Below are 21,516 nucleotides of genomic sequence, written 5' to 3' on the forward strand. Positions count from 1 at the left end.
GTGGAAAGGAACAGCAGAACAGCTGCTTTTCCACTCAGACATCCCATGGCCGTGGTTCCATGTGAATGCCAGGCCTCGTGCCTGCCACTTCTCAAACTTTGTGTACAGCTCAGGGTGGTTGGTTGATAATTACCTTCATTATTAATTGGCATAGTGATTACTTAAGCTTACTTCTAGCTCACCCTCACTAGCAGAGCTTGTTTGTGAGAATTCCTTCCTAATTATCCCAGTGCTGGACTCCCTACAGGGAATCCAAGTGTGTTTGACAGTTGAAAGTGCATGAAAAAATAAAATCAGACCCCAGAGGTTCTCCAGGCTGCAATACATGTCCTGCCTGATGTTTTATCACAGATATTTGTCTTCATTTACTGTGGAAAATACAGCACTGTTGTCAGGAGCAAAGTGTGAGGTTATTGTTTTACGTTCCTAGATCTCCTGAGCCATCTCCTGCTAAAGGCCTTTGGGAATTATGACATGGAAAATATGATCACTGCATTCCTGATCGCTCGTCAGGCTGCTCTGGAGGGCCCTGCTGTCTTCATGCCTTACTCTGAGTGGTTTAAGGTGAGACTAAGTGAGGCCTGACTGTTGAGTTTGTTTTAATTGTGTGAGGAAACATGTGCATAAGGAATGTTCTGCTGCGTGGAGAAAGCCTTGTTCCAGACAGGATAACCAGGAATGAGAAAGGGGAAGAACAAAAAAAAAAAAAAAAAAAAAGAAAAGAAAAGTACAAGTGATTGTATTGATATTAGGAATGATTGAATATTTATTATTGCCTTTGTGTCTGCAAAGAATAAATTTATTTGGCCTTCCCCAGTTTTCCCTCCTTTCATCTTTTAAGTCCACCTTGCCTGTTCTAGTTATTTGCTAGGAATGCAGACATGTAATTCCTGTTACAATCATCATCTTGGATGGGTTTCAGTATCTTGATAAGCAGCACTGTTGTTGTTGCATAAGTTGGGGGTTATGGCAGAGGAAGCATTCCTGTTTCCTGGAGGTTTGCATGCAGCTGTAATTGCTGTGTTTGACCTTGCAGATAATTGGTTGTTGCTTTTAACTGTAAACAGGTGGGTGTTTTAGGGATGCAAATCTCCACGTCAATTCAACCTGGAAATTCCTTTGTATGAGTTTGCAAATCTAAGCTCAGCTTTGGCTGATAGAGCGTCCAGGAGGTATCAAAAGGCAAACTGGTTGTGTTCTCTGTAGTCTCAGACTGGTTATTTTCCTTAGAATGCCCAGATAAACCTGTGTAGAAACCCGCAGATTTGTGGTTCCCTCATGAATCTCAATCTTTCGGTGCATCTCAAAGTTGCCTTGTTTAAGAGTTCTCATGGCAGCAAGCTTCCAGAGACTTCAGTAAGTCACCATGACACAAGGGAGCCCCTCTGCTCTGGAGCCAGGCTGGGAGAGCTGGGGGTGCTCACCTGGAGAAGGGAAGGCTCCAGGGAGAGCTCAGAGCCCCTTGCAGGGCCTAAAGGGGCTCCAGGAGAGCTGGAGAGGGACTGGGAACAAGGCATGGAGGGACAGGACACAGGGAATGGCTTCCCAGTGCCAGAGAGTGGATTTAGATGGGATATTGGGCAGGAATTCCTGGCTGTGAGGGTGGGGATGCCCTGGCACAGGGTGCCCAGAGAAGCTGTGGCTACCCCATCCTTGGAAGTGTCCAAGACCAAGTTGGATGGGGCTTGGAGCAACCTTGGGTAGTGGAAGGTGTCCCTGCCCATGGCAGGGGATTGGATCTAGATGGTCTTTCAGGTCCCTCCCACCCAAACCATTCCATGATTCTACAAACTTTCTTTGGAGACTTTTCTCCAGAAAGATTCTCCTGACAGAAATGGGATGTTTGGCATTTGTGTGCTCGGCCATGGCACTGCTTGGATGAGGATTCTCTCCACGCTGAAAGGCTGTCTCATCATTTTTCCCTGTTTCAGGCTTCCTTTGGGAATGCTGGTGGCCAGCACGGGAGCAGTAAGAAAGCTCTGGTCTTCCTCTTCGAGTTCCTGTCAGAGCTGGTGCCCTTTGAAGCTGCGCCGTACCTGAAGGTGAGAAGGTGCTGACAGAGGTGGTTTTCAGGTCCAGAACTGCCCCAAAGTGACTGTCCTTGTGCCTTTCAGTAGGTTCAGCTCATTGTAAATGTTGTTATAGTAATTGCATTACTTCTGGTTCATTATTCAAACCCTTTTCTTCCTGAAACAAGGAAGGACAAGATTCTTTTGTTGACGATGGGAGTTCCTTTCCTGAGTTTAAGCACTTCACTGATTTTGTTTGTTTGTTTGTTTGTTGTTGGGAAAAATTGTGCCAGTTGCCATGAAAATGATTGGTCCTTAACCAAGCAATAATGCCTTCTTTGGGGAATATTTGAGGTAAATGATGACTGCAAACATTAGTCAGAATTAGTTAGTTAGAATTTTACATGGGTTTCCTGTCAAAATGGCAAATCTCACTGTGATTTTCACGTTTCAGGTGCATATCATGTACCCACCTTTTGTGCCCACGAAACACCGGTCCCTGCTCTTGGAGTATATCACTCTGGCTAAAACCCGACTGGCCGACCTCAAGGTCAGGAAAAATGGTCTCTTTTGAGAAGAATTCTTTCTGGATCTGTCAAACCCTTCTGTGTGTGACCACCTGCACCTCTCACCTCACACAGGTGGCCATAGAAGACATGGGACTCTATGAAGACCTCTCTTCCACCGATGAGGCCGTGCAGGTACTGCTGCTCTGTCTCCCAGTTTTCTCATCAGCCATGTCCCTTTTCCTCTGGAAAAGCACTTAGGTTACCAACCTCCCTGCCATTCCAAAGCTGGCTGTGCTGCCAAGTCTCCGGCTTTAAGCCAAGGGGTTTTAGTGGCCATAAGTACGGGATCTCCCCAGTTTTCAGGAAAACTGGAGTGACATTTTATAGGAATCTTGATTCTTTTCAGTGGAGCACTTCCCCTCTGTGGTGTGGGACCAAAGCGTGGATATTCAAAGGAGATTTGGGGATGGAATCTACACTCTGCAGTTTCACACTGTGGTTAATGATGAATGCTGGGTAACAACAGTGATTTATAAGGAAGTGTTTGGCTTTATTATTCCTTCCTACATTTTGATCAGAGGAAGAGGCCTCACTTATACAGTCCATGATTACATGAAATACAGGCTGGAGGCAGGGTAGCTGAATTACTACAAGAAACCCAGTCTGTGATAAACTCACAGGAGTAAGCGAAGACTTAATTTAATTTTTCCAAGTCTGCTCTGGTTGTCAGTTAAGAAACTTGTTGTAGTTTGAGGTGTCTTACAACTCAAACAAGAGAAACCCGGGGTGTCAGCGCCTCTGCCTGCAGGCACAGGCTGGAAGTGGAGATGATGTGTCTTAATTCCACATGAACAACCAAAATAGAATCACAATAATCCAAATTCAGAACAGAAGAGGTAAGTTTATCATCACTCTCTATTTCTCACATCTTTCTCTCGTTCCTCGTGTGAGGCAGCCCCAGACCCAGGCACTCCGTGATGTTGAAAAGGCCCTTCAGATATTTGAAAACACAAGGAAGATCCCAACCTCTGTGATAGAAGCCAGGTACTGTGTGCTTTTCAGCTCCTCCTGGGCTTAGCTAGAATAATGGTAATAACAGTAATTGTAGAAGCAAAGTCTGAATCAAAATAAAGAAACAAGAAAAACTGAGGATGTGAGCAAGGAAGGTTTGGGGAAGTTCTTCCCACTTCCTGAGGAGTCATCTTAATAGAGGATATTTGTGGGGAGAGTGAAAAGGCACACTCCCCTGCGCAGAAGAAGTCCAAAATTATTATAATAAAATGCAAAATTAAAGAAATTAAAAACCATTGGCTAATCTGAACCTGTGGTTATTCATGTTACCATGAACATTTTGTATTTGCAGGAGCCAAATTAACTCCTGAGGTGTGGAGGTGGCACTTTGGACCTTCGGCATTGTTAACACTTTGCTCTGTTTATTTTCCCAGCATTTTCAGACGACCATATTACACTTCCTGGTTCCTTCCAGCTTTGCTCAGGCCCCGTGTGGTCAGTATTTGGCTTTTTCTTTGCCCCTCCCATTAGCTGTGTGTTTGTACACAGATAATTTGTCTCTAACCTGCCTTTTCCTCTCTTGAAGCTCCCTAAAACCCCAGATGGACTCATGGCTTTTATAGACTCCTTGAAGAGGTATTCAGATTTCTCAGTGTTGTTTTCTGTGCTGTTGGGCTTTCATTTTGGGACACTTGATATCAGATTATCAGGGGCTTTGACACTTTGGTTACAACCAACCTCTTGGCAGGGCTTGGTGGCCCAGGTCTGTGGCTTGCAGGTTGTGCATGGAGGAGCTTATCTGTGAAGTCTTCAGGTCTGTAATTAGTCCTCTGGCCACTGTGAAATCATTATTTAGGAGTGCCTCTGGCTCCAAGCCAGGTACATTTTGATGCAAATCTTGGAGGCTACAGCTGAATATAAAATTTCCCCAGGAATATCAGCCCTCTCTGTGAAAGGCTCTTTGGGAGAGGATAAGGGAGGAGTGAAAGACGAGACTTAAATGTCTGCTAACACACAAGGAACACCAGGATGATGTCCCAGGAGGACACAGCTCCTCTCAGGAGTCGAGCTGGCCCTGTATGCATGTTTAGAAGTGTTTTTCTGCACTGCAGGCACAGCTTTATTTTACATCCAGTAGTTCCTCTGTAACCTCCCATGAAGGAAGAATGTTTGCAACACTGTCTGCAAATGAGGTGCTTGGTCCTGCCTTGTCATTCCAGTCTGGCTCTAAAATTAAAGACTGGATCATTTAGTGAAATTAAAGTTGTAAGAGAAGCAGCTCTGTTCTGGGGAGCCTTGTGGGACGTGTTTTTAGCAGCGAGTGCCTGCCCTGCAGAGAGGAGGTCACACCTTGTTCTCAGCACGTTCGTGTTTTACACGTGTGAGTGCTGCATCTCACAGCTCACACTCTTATGAGATCTTAGACACGAACTAGATATGAAATAATCATTAAAACATTAATTAATAACATATATAGTGTTGGGTTTGTGTGTGCTACACATGTGCAATACTTGCTGTGAAAGCCTTGGCTAGAAATCTCTGCCCCTCATGTCAGATGATTAAAAAATGCTTCAGATGCTCTTTATGCTTCAGAGTCCCTCTAATTACATTTCATAGAAGGGCTGTTGTTTGTGCTTATTTAATAAAGCTGCAGTTTGTGGTTATGCAGGGTAATAAATCTCTTCTTTTTCACAGAGCTGATAAAATACCTTCAAACCTGTACTCCACGTACCTGCAAGCCTGTCATGCCATGAACGAAAAGGTGTTACAAGGTAAAAAATACAACATTTACTTATGGATCAATATGAAATGTTAATTTTTCCACTGATGCCCTCCTGAATTGAAAATTTTCAAAGATTTATGGCTGAATAGGTATTTAATCCATATAAATATGTGTTATGTTCTTAATGCTGTATTGAGGTGTTAAATCCTTACTCCTGTAATGGCTTTTTCTGCCAGCCCTGCTTGGGTGGGATTTCTGCAGTCCCTGGGAGCTTTGTGCTGTGCTGAGGCTGCAGATGATGCCTGAGCCTGAGCTGGCTGAATTCCACCTCCAAGACCTTTCCATGAATCAGCGTTTGCAGCTCGAGCTGCTCAGCCCAGGCTGGGAATCTGCTGTGCTGGGAACCTGCTGTGCTGATCCCTTGTGCAGTGACACTTGTGCTGTCTGAACCCCTGGCATCCTCTTTTAAGAGAGGATTAGGGAGATCCTGGGGGGAAGGAGGGGCTGGGAAAGGGATTGCAGCTCCTGGTTTGTAGGTGTTGGGGTGGGAGGGCTCCTGCTGATTTCAGGTCCCATCGCTGCAGCTTTACTGGGGCAGGATAATGGATATTTAATGAGGGTATTTCATGAGCTCTGCTGTCTCTGTCAGCAAGTGGGTGTTTCAAACACACCTTGTAGTGGTTTACACACAATGAAAAGGTCAGGCTGGTGAGCAGAGATGGTTCCCAGAGCGTGGTGGGGATAAGTTACAGATTCGTACTCTGACTACGGAGATAAATCTGTAGCCAAGCCCTGCTCAGGGCCTTTGAAGCTTTCTGGAGATGCTGTGGCTGGAGAGGCGTGACAGAGCCGTCCCTGGGCACCGCAGATGTGCAGCAGGCTGGCCTGGCTGCAGGGTTGGCCTGGCAACCGTGGGATGGGGTCCCTGTGGGCCGGGATGGGATCCGCAGTATCCCGGCAGCTCCGCAGGGCTCCCTGCACTGCCGCTGACCTCTAGTGGCACTGCCTGCGCGGCGTGCCGCCCTCCTGGGCAGCCCCAGCTGTGTCCCCTGCTGTCCCCTGCGCTCTGATCCTCTTCCCTGCTCCCTGCCCCATCCCCGGGCTCTGCACACAGCCGGGATTTAGGGCAGGGTTGAGCACTGGGCAGCCGCAAGCCCTTCTGTCAGTGCTCACTCTTGCACACGCAGGTGACTCAGTGGGCTCCTAACACCTTATTTTCCAGCGTCTTTACAGCCAGTATCAATTTCAACCTTTGTTGTTTGCTGTTCCTGCTCCTGGGTGATTTATCCTGGGCCTTGTACAAGAAGCTGTTCCTGTCTAACCAACTCTGGGGGGATTTGGGGCTGTGGCAGTCGCTGGTGACATCTCTTTCTAGTGGTAGAAGGAATTTCCTTTTATTCCTTCTTGTAAACAAAAAGCTGGAGTAACATGGAACATCTGGAGAAGCTGGCGATGTATCCATGCTGTAATGTCTCTCTCTGCATTTTGAGCCTGGCTCCAGTCTTCTGAGGACAGCAAATGTTACTGTGAGGGGCAGAGCTAAAGGAAGTGGGAAGAAAACTCTGAAAACAGGATTTTTTTGCCTCCGGTCTTTAAAAACTGAATTCCTTTTTGCAACTAGGCATAAACCCATAAATTATTAATTAAATAGCACATTCCGAATGTAAAAACAAAGCTCTACGTGTGGCAGCCTGACAGTTTGGGGTTTTGTTAGGGCTTCGGGAAAAGTAAATTCTGCTTCTACAGAAAGTGCAGGCAGAAATTGCTGAATGCATTTCCTCTCTTCCTTGTCTAGATGACTCCAAAGCAGAGCCCAGCCATTCCAAAGAGCCTTTTGAGCAGCTGAAGGCTGAACTGGCTGAGCTCAGGTCGCTGGTTGTGGAGCAGGCTCAGTGGGAAGGTATGAGGGAGCTACTTCTCACTGACTGTCCCAAAAGCTGCCTGAATGAAGTGTGGCTGGTGCTGGCCAAAGGCCCAGCAGGAGTTCCTGCCACTGGTAACCTGAAGCTGGTAATCCTTCAGAGCTGATAATCCTTCCAGCTATGAATATGTACATTTTAATGTCTGAGGTATTCCCGTGCTTAATTTGGGACTTACCTTTGTGATAATCACACCAATCTCTGCTGCCCCACTCCGGGGGCTCACCTGGTGACTCGGGCCCCCTTTGGAAAGCATCTTCCTCTCTGACATGATAAAAAGTAACGCTGTGGATGCTGATCCACTGGGTCCCAGCCAACATTTTTTTGCTTATTAAAGCTTTTCCTAACATACTTTTGACTCTGACTGATTAAAGTTCATATTTTGCTTGTTCTTGCTGCCGTGGGGGGTTGTAACTGTTCCATGCCTGCTGTCCTGACCCCTCCCCGCAGAGGTGCCCGCTCGGATTGCCGTGATTTCGGAGAGACTCCGCAGCGTGCTGGGTGACAGCAGCGAGGAGGACGGAGCTGCTCCTTTGGATTCCCCAGTCCAAGTGGCCGTTCCTGCCCCCAGGCTGGCACCCTGCCACCAGAGCGTGAGTACCATCTGGCTTGGGCTGAGGAACAGTGGGGCTGGGTAGGGAAAAATGCATCTGGATAGCAGGTGTGAAAGGCTGCTTTGTCTGCCGACAGCAGGAGATACACTTCTCCTTTTGTCTCCCTTGTCCTGCCCTGCACAGACTATTCCTGTGTTTTAACCACCTGGAAGTTGCTGGATCATGGGGGATCTGGAGATATTTTCTACCAGAGCAGTCCTATGATGAGCAAGGCTTTCCCCAACAGCTGTATCTAGGTGTTTATTGTGTGCTGGGGTCATTCCTGGGCTGTCATGGGCTTAATTTTCCATCCTTAGTGGCAGTGGACCTGTACAGCTTACAGTGAGTATCATTAACCACTGTGTCTCCTTGTTTTAGTGTCAGGAAACGTAATATATACAGAGCAGAAAACTAGGTGTAGGTGTCCAGCCTGGCAAGCAGGAATCAGCAGTGTGGGTTTTATTCCAGGTTTGTTCCTGGTGGTTTTTATTTCAGGTTGTTGATCTTCTGCTGACATCATTCTGCCAAACCCTACTAGCTGCTTCCTCTTTTAACCCTCCTGACAGGTAAGATGTGAGTCAAAGAGTAGGAGAACCAAAATTGGGTGATAACCGGAATTCCAGCTCTTGTGCAGGGCTGAGGAGGGACTTTGGGTGTTCATACCCCCATGCCAGGCTGGCAGCTGCAGGCTGCTTCCCCCGGAGTTTCTGCCCTCCAAGAACCTCACTCTGAGGTACATGAGTAAATAAAACCTGTTTCTTCTCTGTGGTTACAGATCCTTTCAGCAAAGTGGCCTTTGGCTCTGCTTTGTGCTCTGTGACAGGGATTAAACACCCCCCACAAACAGTGCCCGTTTCAGCCCAGTGGTGGTGGATGGCAGCGAAGCCAATCCCTTTTGTACTGGGATCCCTTTTGTCCTGGGATCCCTTTTGTCCTGGAATCGCTTCCCCCTGGCAAGGACTCGGGTTGGTTCTGGCCTGGCCGAGGAGGGAGAGGCAGCACTCCCCTGCACTGGAAGCACTGCTGCGAGTCAGCTCCTCCTCGACATAGCAGAGCCTGTAAACATTATGGGCAACATGTCAGTGGAAAATCACTTTGTTGGGCAACAAGGACGTGCTGAGGAGCTGGCTGGGATCCCAGCTGCCGCGGTGCTCTCCGGAGGGCAGCGTGCTTTGGCAGCCAGGGCATCCTTCCCTCTCTCGAACTGCTTTGCCCCGGAGCAGATGAATCACTGTTAAAAACCTGATTGAAAAGTCGCTGTGACAAACGAAGAGTCCCAGGAAATGGTGTCTAAGCACAGCTCCCACTGGTCTCCTCTGAGGATGGGCTTTTCTGTTATCTGGGTGGGAAAATCCCTCCCTCCCTCCCTGCCCCTGCTTTGCAGCAGGGCCTTGTCATAGCAATTCCTTTCTGCTTTGTTCTGTGATCCCATTTATTGCTCTGCCTCTGGTTACCCTGTGCTCTGACTGTGCCCCAGGCAGCTCCTCCTGTCCTTGTCACCTCAGAGGCCACTTTGGCCTGCTGAGATGACAACAAGTATTTGAGATGCCATCCATTGTGTGAGGCAGGGCACTGGTGGGGGGCATGTCTGTAGGGGTTCTCTGCTCAAGAACCCCAAAAGTGCCCCTTCCTCTGAGCCCGTGAGTGGAATGATAATTGTGCTGTGTTTACAGACAAGCATGCATCAGCTTCAGGGTGTTCAAGCATTTTTAATTACCTATTCCTGTGTTGGGGATAAATTTAATGAGCCTGTGGTTTCACCCTCTGCAGGCAGGGCCCGTGCCTCTCCTTGGTGGTGAAGATGATGTGTGGACACAGGAATCTCCTGCCTGCACTCCTGGGCAGGCTCTGCCAGCTTATTTATCATCAGGTCAGCTTTCCAGCCAGGAATCCTACGGTGCTAAAGGCCATCCTACTCCATTTCCTGAGCTGGGGGGCATGGACCTGTCTGGGCTGCACTGTGGAGGGACTTACTTCACCAGCCTCCAGGCTTCCAAAAAATACCCTGTTTTGGTCAAAGAGTATGAAGTTGCCCTCAGGAATGTGAGGAGAATTTTTCCCTACAGAAATACTACTTGTGGAAGGTTAATGCATTCTGAGACATTTTAACAGAAGCTAAAATAGGCAAGTTTAGGAAAGAGACAAAAGAAAAATGGCAGGATGCTTTATTCCTAATCTTCCACATTGAATAACTCAGCTGTAAAAATTAAAAAATAAAATTAAAATACTCCTATCTGGGCTGAAGGAGTGCATGGTTTTGTTATTAAAGCATTGCTTGGTTTATTTCCTCTACCCTGTGATATTGCAAGGGTGAAAATAACAGGCTGATAGACTAAATTAGCTGTCAGAGAAGCCAAAAAGCCTTGAGAATCCCAAAATCTGAATTTACAGTGAGTTATTTCAGGTTGCTGTATTGGAGAAACCTCCCATTCTGCTGCGGGTTGTCTCTCATCTGCTCAGTTGTTGCTGCACTACCGGTGGGCAGAAACAATGCTCTGCTCCTTCACTAAGCCTGAGTTTTTTCCCTGAGAAACCTTGTTTTGGTACAAAATGTTACAATAATACAAGTGAAGTGTTATAGTATTAAAAATGAAATATTAAACTGTTACAATGAGACAAAGAAGATGTAAAAAATTTACAAATGTTACAAAGTTACCAAAAATATCTCTCCTGTTCTTTACTTATTTTCCCTTTCAGGGTCCTTCCCTCAGTGCCGCTCATATTTTAGGACTAGCAGCTTTTGTGATTCACTTAAGTGAATGCAGAGCTTTAATTCCTGGAGTGGAAGCCAGTTTTGGGGTTTCTCAGCCTGTTCCTGGAAAGGCCCTTTCTGTTTCAGAGTACTGGAGCTCCTTGCTCGTGTGCAGGACAGAAGAGTCGTTTGCCTTCTGCCTGAGGTGAGGTGGGGCATCCTTCACCTCCTTGCTCCCCCAGCTTTTTGGGATGCTGGGAAGGCTCCCGTGGAGGATTTCCAGAGCCTGTGGAGGTGGTTGAACCAACCAGACAATGGAGTTCTTTCCTTTTCTCTCTCAGGTTTTGCACTGCAGCAGCCGCTTATCTGATGTGCAAGTTCTCATCCTGCTCTTATGAAGATTTTTGTGCCTTGATTCCCCCTGGCCTGATTAAAAAGGTAAAAGGGAAGAAGTTTTGCTATTACCAATTTCCTGCTGCAGGTCCCTGTGCAAGTATCACACCAAGAAAACAATGTAGAAATACACCTCGGTGCCCTCCCCTCCTAGCTCTTGGTGCCTCTGCTTGTTTGGCAGTTCCACACAAGCAGAGGTGGCTCTGGGCCTGCCATGAGCAGGGTGTGATGTTTCCATTCCAGCTGCAGTACCTCGTGCCACGGCTGAGCTTGGAAGCTCGGGGAGTCCTGTGTGAGGAGGCCAAAGCTGCCCTCAGCTGGAGTTCCCTGTCCTGCCCCTCTCTGAACTACAGGAGAGCCAGCCTGTGTTTGTGGAAGCAAGCACGCTTCCAGGAGCTCTTGGAGGAAAAGGCATTCCAGGTACAAATCTTTTCCATCACCCAAATTCACCATCTGATTCTCACCTTTTTAGATCTTCCCTTTGCAATTTCCTTATTGGTGATCAAAAGCTTCTTGTAAGAACTTAATGCCTGAAAGTAAGAACGAAATACCTGAAAAGTTGTCTGGCAGCTGAGTCATGTGGGCTGGGATGTTGATGGGGATGATAAGGTAGAAAGAGAAAACCAGAGGTAAAACTTTTGTGTCTTACTTCTTGGAAAAGCAGGAAGCTTGGCAAGCTGTAGAAGCTCAGGCACTGCAGAGCAAAGGCCTGTCCATCACCCTGGCTCCCTGCTGTGCTCTCTGTGAAGTGATGGAGAGGCAAATAACTGGAAATCCTTGCTTTTCTGGTGCTTTGTCTAAATGCCAGTGTTCCCCCGAGCCACCTGTGCACCTTGGATTGCCTGGCTCAGCCTCGCTCAAAGCACCTCAGCTATTCTCTTTGTACCACCTTTGCAAAGTCTCTGATTTGACAGACTCTCTTTTTTTTAACACACTTCCTCTAAAACCAGTTTGTCTTTGTGCAGAGCAGTTTGTGGTGTTCCTAGAATGAGTCCTTGTGCTTGGCTGGCTCAGTGTCCAGGGCTGGAACACCCCTGTGTTAGAACCTGTCTTTGATGCTCACACCGCCTGTCTGAGCTTTGCTCATTTTACCTTTATTTCTAATAACACCCGTTCATCCTGGTATCTAGGCTCGGAGGGGATGAGTGTGTTTGGAAATGTCAAAGGGATGGGTGTGCGTGGGACAGGCTTTATGGGATTTCCATGAATTTTTGAAGGCCAGTGGGGTTTTAGCTTGAATTTTTTAATAAGAGAAACAGGACAGGAACTTCTTTGGGTTGATGTCTCTTGTTTCATATCTCTTAATCCACACGGGATTGTGTCTGGAGAGGAAGTGAAGGTGGGGTTTATGTGGGGCAGCAGGTGGCTGTTCTGCTCAAGTTATTTCCCCTGGTGTTCTTCCCTGCTCCTGAATCCTTGTTTTTCCCAGCTATCTTTCAGAGAGTGGCTGCTGATGGAGCTGGAAGTGTGCCCTGAAAAGGACATCCTCTCTGCTTCAGAAAGGTAAGGGCCAAGGGGCTCTGTTGGAAAGGGAATAGTGCAAGAGTCTCCCATCAAAATTAGGGAAAAACACTGAAGATCAGGAAGTAAATGAAGAGTTGCTGCAGGATACAAATGCCTGTTGCCTGCTGTGGTTTGTCCTGAGTTCAAGCACTGCTGGAATGAGCTCTGTGTATGTTTTTACTTGAGGAAGGCCAGGCTGGATGGGGCTTGGACTGGTGGAGCCATGGCAGGGGGTGGAACTGCATGGGCTGTAAGGTCCTTTCCAACCCAAGCCATTCCATGGTTCTCTGAGGCTCACCCACACAGCCTGCATGTGCAGCCCTTCCAAACAACTTGTGACAAACCCTCCCTGTTCTGGAAGCCAGAGCTGGGTGGGGTCTGCTGGAGGACTCCTCATGTCTGTACTTACATGGTGCTTTTATCTGAGCACACATCACTCATCACACTTGATGTGTGAGCTTCCTTCTACATCAAGGGAAGGGCACCATTCCAGTAGATTTCCCATCTCCTCCTTTTCCTTACTGCAGACAGGATTTCCATTACTGGGCCATCTATCAGCGGTACCTTCCTGCGCCTTCTGCTGCTGGTGGCTGTGATGGAGACCTGGAGAAGGCTTGTGGAGTCATCATCGATGCCATCCTGGATTCCTCACAGAGGTATTCTGTGCCATGACTTCCCCTTCTGGTAATGGCCTTGAGGCTGTGCACTGGGAGCTTGTCCCTTCCGTGGGACTGGGGAAGCCATTCCCTTCTGGTCTGGCTGGAAGTGGGAGCTGGGAGGTGGCCCCGTGCGACTCACCAGTCTGAGCATAAGCCTCTTGCTTTAGGTGACAGAGGTCTGGGGCTGCAGCCACAGAGAGGCCCTCGTCTGGCTGTCTTTTTTAAGTTGACTTTGCACTCAGATTTGTTCGGCCAGACAAGCAGCAATGCCCCGGGGGCGTGGCTGGAGCTGGAAAATGAGGAGGGAGGTTAGAGCAGAGCTGCTGCCTCAGCTACAGCTTATTTAAGGCACAATGTCTGAGCTCTGTGTTCATCTGAAGCATCTGACTGTATTTGAACTGTGCTGTCCCCTGGGCTAGCAGGGTGAGTTACCTCGTGTGTCCCCTAATTTCAGGCTGGACCTGGGTGGCTGTGGCCAGTCGAAGATATCGGTCAGCCCGGAGATTCTCTGCAGGCTGCAGGTGATTTCAGACTCTGAGGATGTTCAGTCCTTGAACTTGACCAAAGTATTCCCTCATTCCTCGCTGTTGGCAAGGCTCCATTCAGCTCTCACATGTGGGCAGTGCTGTGGGGATGGGGAGAGGTTCTTTTTCATCTCTGGTTGCTTCAGAGAAACAAAGAGGGTTGGAGAGCAGGCTGGTGTGTGGCCCTCACTGGTTTCTCCACCACCCTGTTCAGGAGCTGGTGCTGGAGCTGAGGTGCAGGCCAAAGCTGCTTCCTGGCTGCTCAGCTGCCCAGAAACACTTCCTGTTCGAGATTCTCCGGGGAAGACTGACAGCCAGCCAGCATGGATCTGCTCTGGGAGAGCAGCTGTGGAGGCAGCAGGAGCTGCTGCTGCACAGAAGGTAAGTGCAGGCCTGAGCAGCTGGGAATGCCCCCAGCAACACTGCTGCTCGGGGCAGGGTGCTGTGTGCAGTGTCTTCCCCTCTGGTTCCACAGCAAGGGACAGTGGCACTGGATGTCATGGGGACAACTGTGCAGGGGACACTTATTCCCTGGCACCCACTGGAATTAGCTGTGTTTCCATGGGCCATCTTGGGCTACGAGTCGCCCCTGCAGCGGGCTGGGTGTCACACATCTTCATGGGGAGGCTGGTTCTCTCCCTGACAGTAACCTCAATATTTCATTCTTCCCTGCTGAAGGATTCTGGTCGGGCTCCCTGCATCCACCCTGATCACCACGTGCTGGAAAGGAAACACAACAGTGCTGGACTGTGACGACTTTTTTTGTTTTGTGAACTCGGAGCTGGTAGGTGACGTGAGCCAAGTGGTGATTGCTAAATGCTCTAGACAAAGACCTCACATTTGAATTTAGGGAAGGAGGTCGCATCCAAACTACCCAGAAAAGCTGTGGCTGCCCCATCCCTGGAAGTGTTCAAGGCCAAGTTGGAGCAACCTGGTCTATGGAAGGTGTTCCTACCCATGGTCCTTTCCAACCCAAATCATTCCATGATTCTGTGACTTTTGGGTTCATTCATTTGGAACTTTGGTGGCATTTTACACTATTGAGAGCAAATCCTTGGGAGTCGCTTTGTTTGGTGAAGTGGGTTACAGACAAACCTCCAGCGTTTCCATGGAGGCCTGGAAGGGGTTGAGCATGAGCCCTTCTCCAATCCCTCTGTCATGCCAGGGCCTTGAACTGTTTTGCTGTAGAGTGAGATCCTCCTCATCCTCCTGAGAAACACCCAGGGACATCCCTGCAGCTTTCTGGAAGGTCATTTGCCTTGCAGGTCCCTCAGGACACTGCTTTGTGCTCCAAGGACAGCTGATTTCTGTTTATTCGTCCTGACTGGCCTTTCCAGGCCCTCCTGCACTGTGATATTAGGCACAGCCAGAAACCTCTGTTCACCCCAAGACTGTTAAGCCATCTGCTGCTGCCGCCCTGGGCTCGGGGTGGGCAGGGACGTGGGCGCCGTGCAGCTCAGGTCCGTGGGAGTGCTTTATGTGGAAACCACGTTCCTGCCACCTGAGCTGGCCTGCAGGACTCACGGTGTGGTTCTGTGCTGCCTGAGCCCCTCTCTGCCAGACACCCGAAATGCTCTAAGGAAATCACATTCCAAAGGCAAGGAATGATGATTTTCTTTTCCCTCTCCATGTCTTCCTGCAGAAGAACGTCTGTTCCAGAGGGTACGCGCTCTCCTACGACATCACAGCTCACTTCTTCAGGGTAATGCTGCTTTTGTCACTCTGCCTCACTGTCCCTGCTCAGAGCTTTCCTCCTGATACATGAGGTGTCCCCTTTGTACCCTCCTTCTGAGAACCCTTGATGTAATTCCGAGAAGAGCGGTAATCCAGGAAGATGAGGGGAAGCAGCAGGAGGAAGTAGCGGTGGAGGTGAATTTTAATACAATGCAGCAAAGCTGGTGGGGGAAGGAGCTGTTGGTACACATTTCTTTTGCTGAGCCGTGCTGACCCCTACAGTTATCTCAGATCAGTTTACACACGCTCAGTGAGGGACTTGGAGCAGCAGAGAGGGATGTGTGGAGTCACCCTGTCATTTGTCCTCTTCCAGGGCCTGCTTAATGCCAGCTTGGACTGTGAGGATGCAGCAGAAGGGGTCAACGAGGCTCTAGCAAAGTGTCAAACTAAGTGTCCCGTGGTGCTCCTCTCTGCAGCGGTAACTGATCTCCTTTTGGCTCTCTGATTTTGGGAGAAATGCAGCACCAGTTCAGAGCTTGTGTTAAACACTATCTAAGTGTGCAACATCCAGCAGAAACTCTTAAAGCCTTTGGAAATGTGCAGGGTGTTTTTGAGCCCTTGGTATCACTGACCCCAGCTCTTGGGGTGCTGCCACAGGGGCTGTTCCAGAGAGGTGAGCTGGAGGCTTGTCCTGGTCTCTGATGCACTGTGTGGGCTGGTGGTTACATCACAAGCAACCAAAATGCCAAAAAATCCCTTTTTTTTCCTCTCTCCTGTGTGTAACTCCTCATGTGCAGTTTTACACAGGTTTTGGTGCATGTGTTGAGCGTGGCCATCACCTCTGTGGAACGGTTCTTTCATTCTGGCTGCTCCTGCCAGAGGAGTCCCAGGGCAGCCTGGTGTGAGCCTCTGCATTTCCAGGGCGTGACATTTCTCCCATTTCTGATGTGTGCATGTACAGCCTGGGCTTCTTCACTAAGGAGAGGGGAAAAACCTTTCCTTGAGTACCTGGCTGTACCAGACTGCAAGCAACCACTGAGGCCCCACCCCTAATGCTGCTGGCTTCCGTCTTTGTCCCCAGCTTTGGTGGCCGAGGCTGGAGCCAGTGCTTTGCTCTCAGTGGAAGAGACTCTTTGGGGCTCCACTTGCAGAAGAACTGGACAGACTGAGGAGCTGGCATGGCTCAGGCACCAGGTGTGTGTGAGGGATGGAGCGTGGAGCTGCTGTCCTGGAGGGACCAGCCCTGGAGGCCAGGCAGGATGGGATGCTCACGTGGGCTGAGGCTTGCAGGACAGCTCTAGACAGACTCCTCTGCAGGGCTTAAACTCAAAATGGGTCATTCTAATTATTTAGTCTGGCCCTGTGTGCAATGTGGGTCAGAGTGCTTCCCCACAGGGAAAAGGGGATCTCTGCAGAGGAGGCTGGGAGGCAGAGTCCTGGTTAGGCACAGCCTCCGCAGGCATTGAGTCACTCCTGGGAGCTGCCGCACCCTTTGCTCCCTGGATTTGGGGCATCTGGGCTCCTGAAGCTGCTCGCTGGCTCCTGAAGCTGCTCACTGGCTGCTTGCTTCCTTCTTTACCTCTCCTTACACGGTCTGTCAGTGCCCTGCAGCTTTTCTCCAAAAGCTGGGAGTTTATGTAAGAATCTCTTTGCAGGTTATGGCAGGTGATAATCACATGCTTCTGTAGTGTAGAGTTACTGCCTGTCCAACTGCTGATAAAAGAGATTTGGGAATGCTTCTGTCTGCTTCTAGACTTTGGCTTTTTTACAGCTGTCTCCAGGTAGCACCCAACTACAGGGAAAACAAAATGGAGAGAATGATTTACTTTTTTGTCCCAGTCACAAACTTGCACCTTTGCCCAACTCCCCGATTTCCTCCTCATTCACAGCTGTGCTTTTTCCCCTTTTTTATGTCCAAACCCTTGACATGTTTGTTCTGTTTCCCAGGTTCCTTTGTTCAGGAGCAGTTTTCCCTCTCTGTGACCCCTCTTGGCTCTCAGCTGCCTTCCTCCACAGTGCCATCCTGCAGCAGTCACCACGAGGACGAGGGAAGGAGGCACTGGAGAGGCTGGGGGCTGAAGCAGAGCAGGCAAGGCTGGGTGCATTTTATGTGTCTTCTCTTCCCTACACCTGAAAACTAGAAATAGGAGGTCTTTAACTGAGAGAAGTTGTCCTGAGATAGTGCTGCATCCCTGGTAATCCCTGTTGGGAAATCTTGCTGGTGGCTAGTTGATAAAAGGTGGCTATAAATTGCCAGTTGCTAAATTCTTATCCTAAAGGCAAAGTTGTTCCAAGCTTAAAGTTTTAACTCAGACTCTGGCTCCTGTGAAGTCAGGGAGGGCTTCTCAACAGCCGCATTAAAAGCTGAAGCTGGAGAGGGCCCTGCAGTGATGGAAAGCTCCATCCATGGCCTGCCAGGATTCCCTCTCCCTCCAACAACAGCAGTCCTTGTGGGTTTTAGCTCGGGCAACTTGGCTGGAAAGTTAAGGAGATGCAGGAAGTCTGTGAGACAGCAGCACAGGCATCTTAGGGGCTCTGGGAAGTTATGCTGCGATTCCCAGAGACAGATTTCCTGAGGGTTTTCCCAAGTCTGGTCCAGGAAATGGCTCTGTCTGTCACCCCAGTGCAAGGGGAGTTCCCCGGAGGGCTCTGCTGAGGAGGAAGCCGGGCTGCTGCCTGGCAGTTCTGGCTGTGGATTTTCCAGGGAAGAGCCAGGATCAGAGCTCAGCACGGGAAGTGTCCCTGTGCCAGAGGCTCACAGGTGCCAGTGCTGAAGCAGAACCTGGGCCTCGTGTTTACTGTGGAGGTTTTATTGCTCCAGGCAGCAGCTCCTCTTCCTGTGGGATTGACTCCTCCACTGTTGGTACTGGTCTGGAGCCAGGAGCTGCCAGTCAGAACCTGGTGTCACTGAGCACACTTGGTACACGGGGAACAGCTGCAGCTTTCAGCTCAGCATTCCTGGAGGGTGCCAGGGCCAGTGAGAACCGTGGGAGGGCTGAGGGGAACTGGGGTCCCAGCAGGTGAAACACTCTGTAGTTCATCCAGGTCCAGCCTGGGAAGGTACCTGGTGAGATGTTTGTATTCCCTGATTGGGAAGGTCGAGTTCCAGGTCATCACTACAGGTACAACTAACAGGCAGCCTCTCTCCCCTGCAGCTCCTTGTTGCTCTGCTGTTCTTCTCACTCCTGGATCTCATCTCAGCCAGAATAGCACCAAAGGTGAGTTCAGCCCCGAGGGAATTCTCATGGCAGTGGATGTGTCTGATCAGCTTGGTTTGCTGCCCGAAAATGCTTTGTAGCAGCACTGGGAAGGCTAGGAGCTTGTTCTGCCAGGAGGAAGGGATCAGCAACACCCCAGACAAGCCTGCTGAAAGCCCTTCTGTTCCCATCAGATTAAACCTGTGTTTTCCTCTCACTGACGTTATCTCCCTTTTCACTACTTTCACTTCTCATCCTGGATGATTTACTGTTTTCAGTTTCCTCTTCAGACTTCACACCTCCCAGGTAGTTCAGGAACCTCATGTCTTGCTCAGCTTTTGTGTAGCATCTCACATCTGTCAGATGATGTTTTTCCTCAGGCTGGAATGTGCTACTTCATGGGAGAAGGGCTGCCCAGCGAGGAGGAACATTAGTTTCCAAATGGTTTAATGCTATTAAGCGAAGGAGCAAAGATGACAGGAACTTCCAGCAGCTGCCTGCCCTGAGCATCCTGCTGCCTGTGAAGGCTTGTTTCTGTCCCTTTGCTGTCACCTCAGCTTTGAAGTGCAGCCGTTTGGGGAGTCACCTCACAGATGGGATCAGGGAGCAGATTCAAGGCAAAAATAACCAACTGGTCTCAGTCTGCCCGTGGGAGAGTCTGGGGGAAGAGCCAGGGAGGAGAGAAACATCTTGAGCAGACAGAGCTGGGAGGTTAATCCATGTAAAATGAGTAATGAAAAAAGAAACCCCACAATAATCCCAAGACACGTCACTAGAAAGGTTAGAGAGGACAAAAGCTGCTCCAGTGGGGTGGGTGTAGGACGTGCAGTGGTCTGTTGATTAATCCAGGTTGGATGGGGCTTGGAGCAACCTGGGCTAGTGGAAGGTGTCCCTGCCCATGACAGGGGGTGGGACTGGATGATCTTTAGGGTCCCTTCCAACCCAAACCATTCCACGGTGCAGCTTTCCCCTCTCTCAGCTGAGCCCTGTGGTGGCCTGATTTGGTGAGGAGGACACTGCCTTGCTCTGGTGCCCAGTTTCCTGGGGGAATCCAGGCTGCCAGGTGAGGGGAAGGACTTGGGCTGAATTCTTCGGGTCCGTTAGCAGAGCGCTTCATGTGCAGTCTCCTGTGGGGGTTCCTTTCTGCTTCGGTGTAACTACAGCCCAAGACAAACCAGACCTCTCCTTTCTGACACCCAGGAAGGAGTGGATTTTCAGATGTCTCTGGAATGGTCCCTGGAGATCTTGCAGTGCCTGGAAGAGAGGGGCACATCCTGGCTCCTGCTCTTCCATTCGGCAGAGAGAGGTGAGTCCTGTCCCCAAGGGGTGGAAGGACGAGTGACCCATCCCTTGGGTTGGAGTGTCCCTGGGAGAAGGGGCTGCTGGCCCTTTGGAAGCAGCACAAAAAACACTTGTGTGAAAGCTGAGAAAACATCCTGCTTCTACCCCAGAGTTTGGCAGACCCAAGTGACGATCAGGAATGACTGAACTCAGGTTTGTTCCTGCTGGTAGAGAAAGCCTGAGGGGACAACTTGCTTCTCTTGTTGGTTAGCACCCCCAAGCCCCCGTATTTATTGTGGGCTGGAAGGAAACTGTGCAGCCCTTGTGCTGCTCCAGAAGTGTGAAAGGTGATGTGAGGCCCTCTGAAGGTGCTCAGTGTTCCTCCCTGTCCTCGCAGGCCCTGGGCAGTGCCATGTCCTGCGCAGCGCGGCCTCGGACCGCCACACCCGGCTCCTGCCCCTGGCATTCTACAGGTGACTCCTGCTGGGCTGGGAAGGAGGAGTGAGGGGGCTCTGGGGGAGGGTTGGCATCCACAGCAGCTGGCATGGAGGCAGCAGCACTGCTGGCCTGTAGGTGAGCACAGTTACCTCTTAGCTGAGCTGCGGAGGAGAGGACCCCTCATCAGAGCACGATGCTGTTTAAGGAGCCCTGTGTCTTTTGCTAAAGAACTTAGTTAAAAGTTTTCCTTCAGCCTTGTGCTCCAAACACAAGATTTTGGAGCCACCTTCGCTTCCTGGGGTGGCCCTGCACACAGTGGGACTCAAATCACACAGGGCAGAGCAGCAGCTGTAGTTTTCCTTGTGCCTGTGTGTGTCCCATGGACCCAGAGCTAACAGAGCCCCTGTGTGACCTCCTCCAGCCTCACCCCCTGCTTCCACCGGGAGCTGCTCCAGAGAGATCCGACCTTCCTCGGCGTGGCACTCCAGCTGTACATCCAGCTGCTCCAGCTCTTTATGGAAGGGCAAGTCCTGCCACAGTCTGATCAAAACCCTGCAGAGCATGTAAGCAATGCTTGGACTCTTTTTTTCTATCACAGACCCAGAATGGTTTGGATTGGAAATGACCTTAAAGCTCATCCTGTCCCATCCCCTGCCATGGGCAGGGACACCTTCCACAAGCCCAGGGTGCTCCAAGCCCTGTCCAACCTGGCCTTGGGCACTGCCAGGGATCCAGGGGCAGCCACAGCTTCTCTGGGTACCCTGTGCCAGGGCCTCCCCACCCTCACAAGTGAAAATGTCTTCCTAATATCCAGTCTAAATCTACCCCTTTTCAGCTTAAAACCTCTTGTAACTGCTCCTATTCTTTAGCTCTTCCCCTGCAGCAGCACTTGCAGTATCCCTCTTGTTCCCATCTTCCTGTGCAGAGCAGAGAGCTCGTGCAGGTGCCTTTGCTGGCAGCAGGCCCTGGGGTGCTCCCAAACCCCAAACACCCCCTGCCCTCTGAGCTGTGACAGCCTCAGGGGTGGGGTTGTGGCTCCTGCTTCTCTTCTGGAGTAGGGACTGTGCTGAGGGAGACGTTTTGCCGGGCACCCATGGCTGTGTCTCTCCCGTGTCGTGCAGGATCCCTTGGAGTTGATCTCTGCAGCCCGGCGGTTCCTGCTGGGAGCCATCCCCCACTGCCCTGCCCGGAGCTTTGGGAACACACAGCCGGTACGTGCAGGCGTTCTCCCTCTTCTCCCGGTGTGTGAGCTGGGAGTGCTGCTGCGGCTCCCTCGGGCACTGATCCCGCTTCCCTAACGCACCTGGGAGCAGGGGGACACCTGCTGCTCAGCCGGTGCCATGGCCACATCCTCCACCGTGCCCAGCCCATCAAACCCTGCCCTCGTGCGG

The 21,516-nt window shown here is 50.1% G+C and overlaps 1 protein-coding gene across 3 annotated transcripts in view; it reads left to right on the plus strand.

Moving 5' to 3' along the window:
- FANCA (FA complementation group A) overlaps positions 1-21,516 on the plus strand; it is a 32,703-nt gene that overhangs the window by 10,749 nt on the left and 438 nt on the right. For 2 of the 3 annotated variants that reach the window (XM_048316792.1, XM_048316793.1), the window contains exons 14-42: positions 431-564; positions 1,932-2,042; positions 2,464-2,559; positions 2,651-2,710; positions 3,474-3,562; positions 3,964-4,024; positions 4,116-4,165; positions 5,225-5,301; positions 7,048-7,152; positions 7,622-7,764; positions 8,260-8,330; positions 9,535-9,634; positions 10,462-10,661; positions 10,798-10,894; positions 11,093-11,269; positions 12,279-12,352; positions 12,880-13,008; positions 13,466-13,532; positions 13,750-13,916; positions 14,214-14,319; positions 15,178-15,237; positions 15,583-15,687; positions 16,291-16,403; positions 17,157-17,298; positions 18,365-18,427; positions 19,607-19,712; positions 20,085-20,160; positions 20,547-20,688; positions 21,247-21,336. In XM_048316792.1, coding sequence (XP_048172749.1) covers positions 431-564; positions 1,932-2,042; positions 2,464-2,559; positions 2,651-2,710; positions 3,474-3,562; positions 3,964-4,024; positions 4,116-4,165; positions 5,225-5,301; positions 7,048-7,152; positions 7,622-7,764; positions 8,260-8,330; positions 9,535-9,634; positions 10,462-10,661; positions 10,798-10,894; positions 11,093-11,269; positions 12,279-12,352; positions 12,880-13,008; positions 13,466-13,532; positions 13,750-13,916; positions 14,214-14,319; positions 15,178-15,237; positions 15,583-15,687; positions 16,291-16,403; positions 17,157-17,298; positions 18,365-18,427; positions 19,607-19,712; positions 20,085-20,160; positions 20,547-20,688; positions 21,247-21,336 — 3,011 coding nt within the window. The remainder of the gene's footprint in view (positions 1-430; positions 565-1,931; positions 2,043-2,463; positions 2,560-2,650; positions 2,711-3,473; positions 3,563-3,963; positions 4,025-4,115; positions 4,166-5,224; positions 5,302-7,047; positions 7,153-7,621; positions 7,765-8,259; positions 8,331-9,534; positions 9,635-10,461; positions 10,662-10,797; positions 10,895-11,092; positions 11,270-12,278; positions 12,353-12,879; positions 13,009-13,465; positions 13,533-13,749; positions 13,917-14,213; positions 14,320-15,177; positions 15,238-15,582; positions 15,688-16,290; positions 16,404-17,156; positions 17,299-18,364; positions 18,428-19,606; positions 19,713-20,084; positions 20,161-20,546; positions 20,689-21,246; positions 21,337-21,516) is intronic. The other variant, XR_007206369.1, reaches the window with a different exon arrangement.

Source organism: Corvus hawaiiensis, chromosome 12 (assembly GCF_020740725.1).
Source record: "Corvus hawaiiensis isolate bCorHaw1 chromosome 12, bCorHaw1.pri.cur, whole genome shotgun sequence".
NCBI lineage: Eukaryota > Metazoa > Chordata > Aves > Passeriformes > Corvidae > Corvus > Corvus hawaiiensis.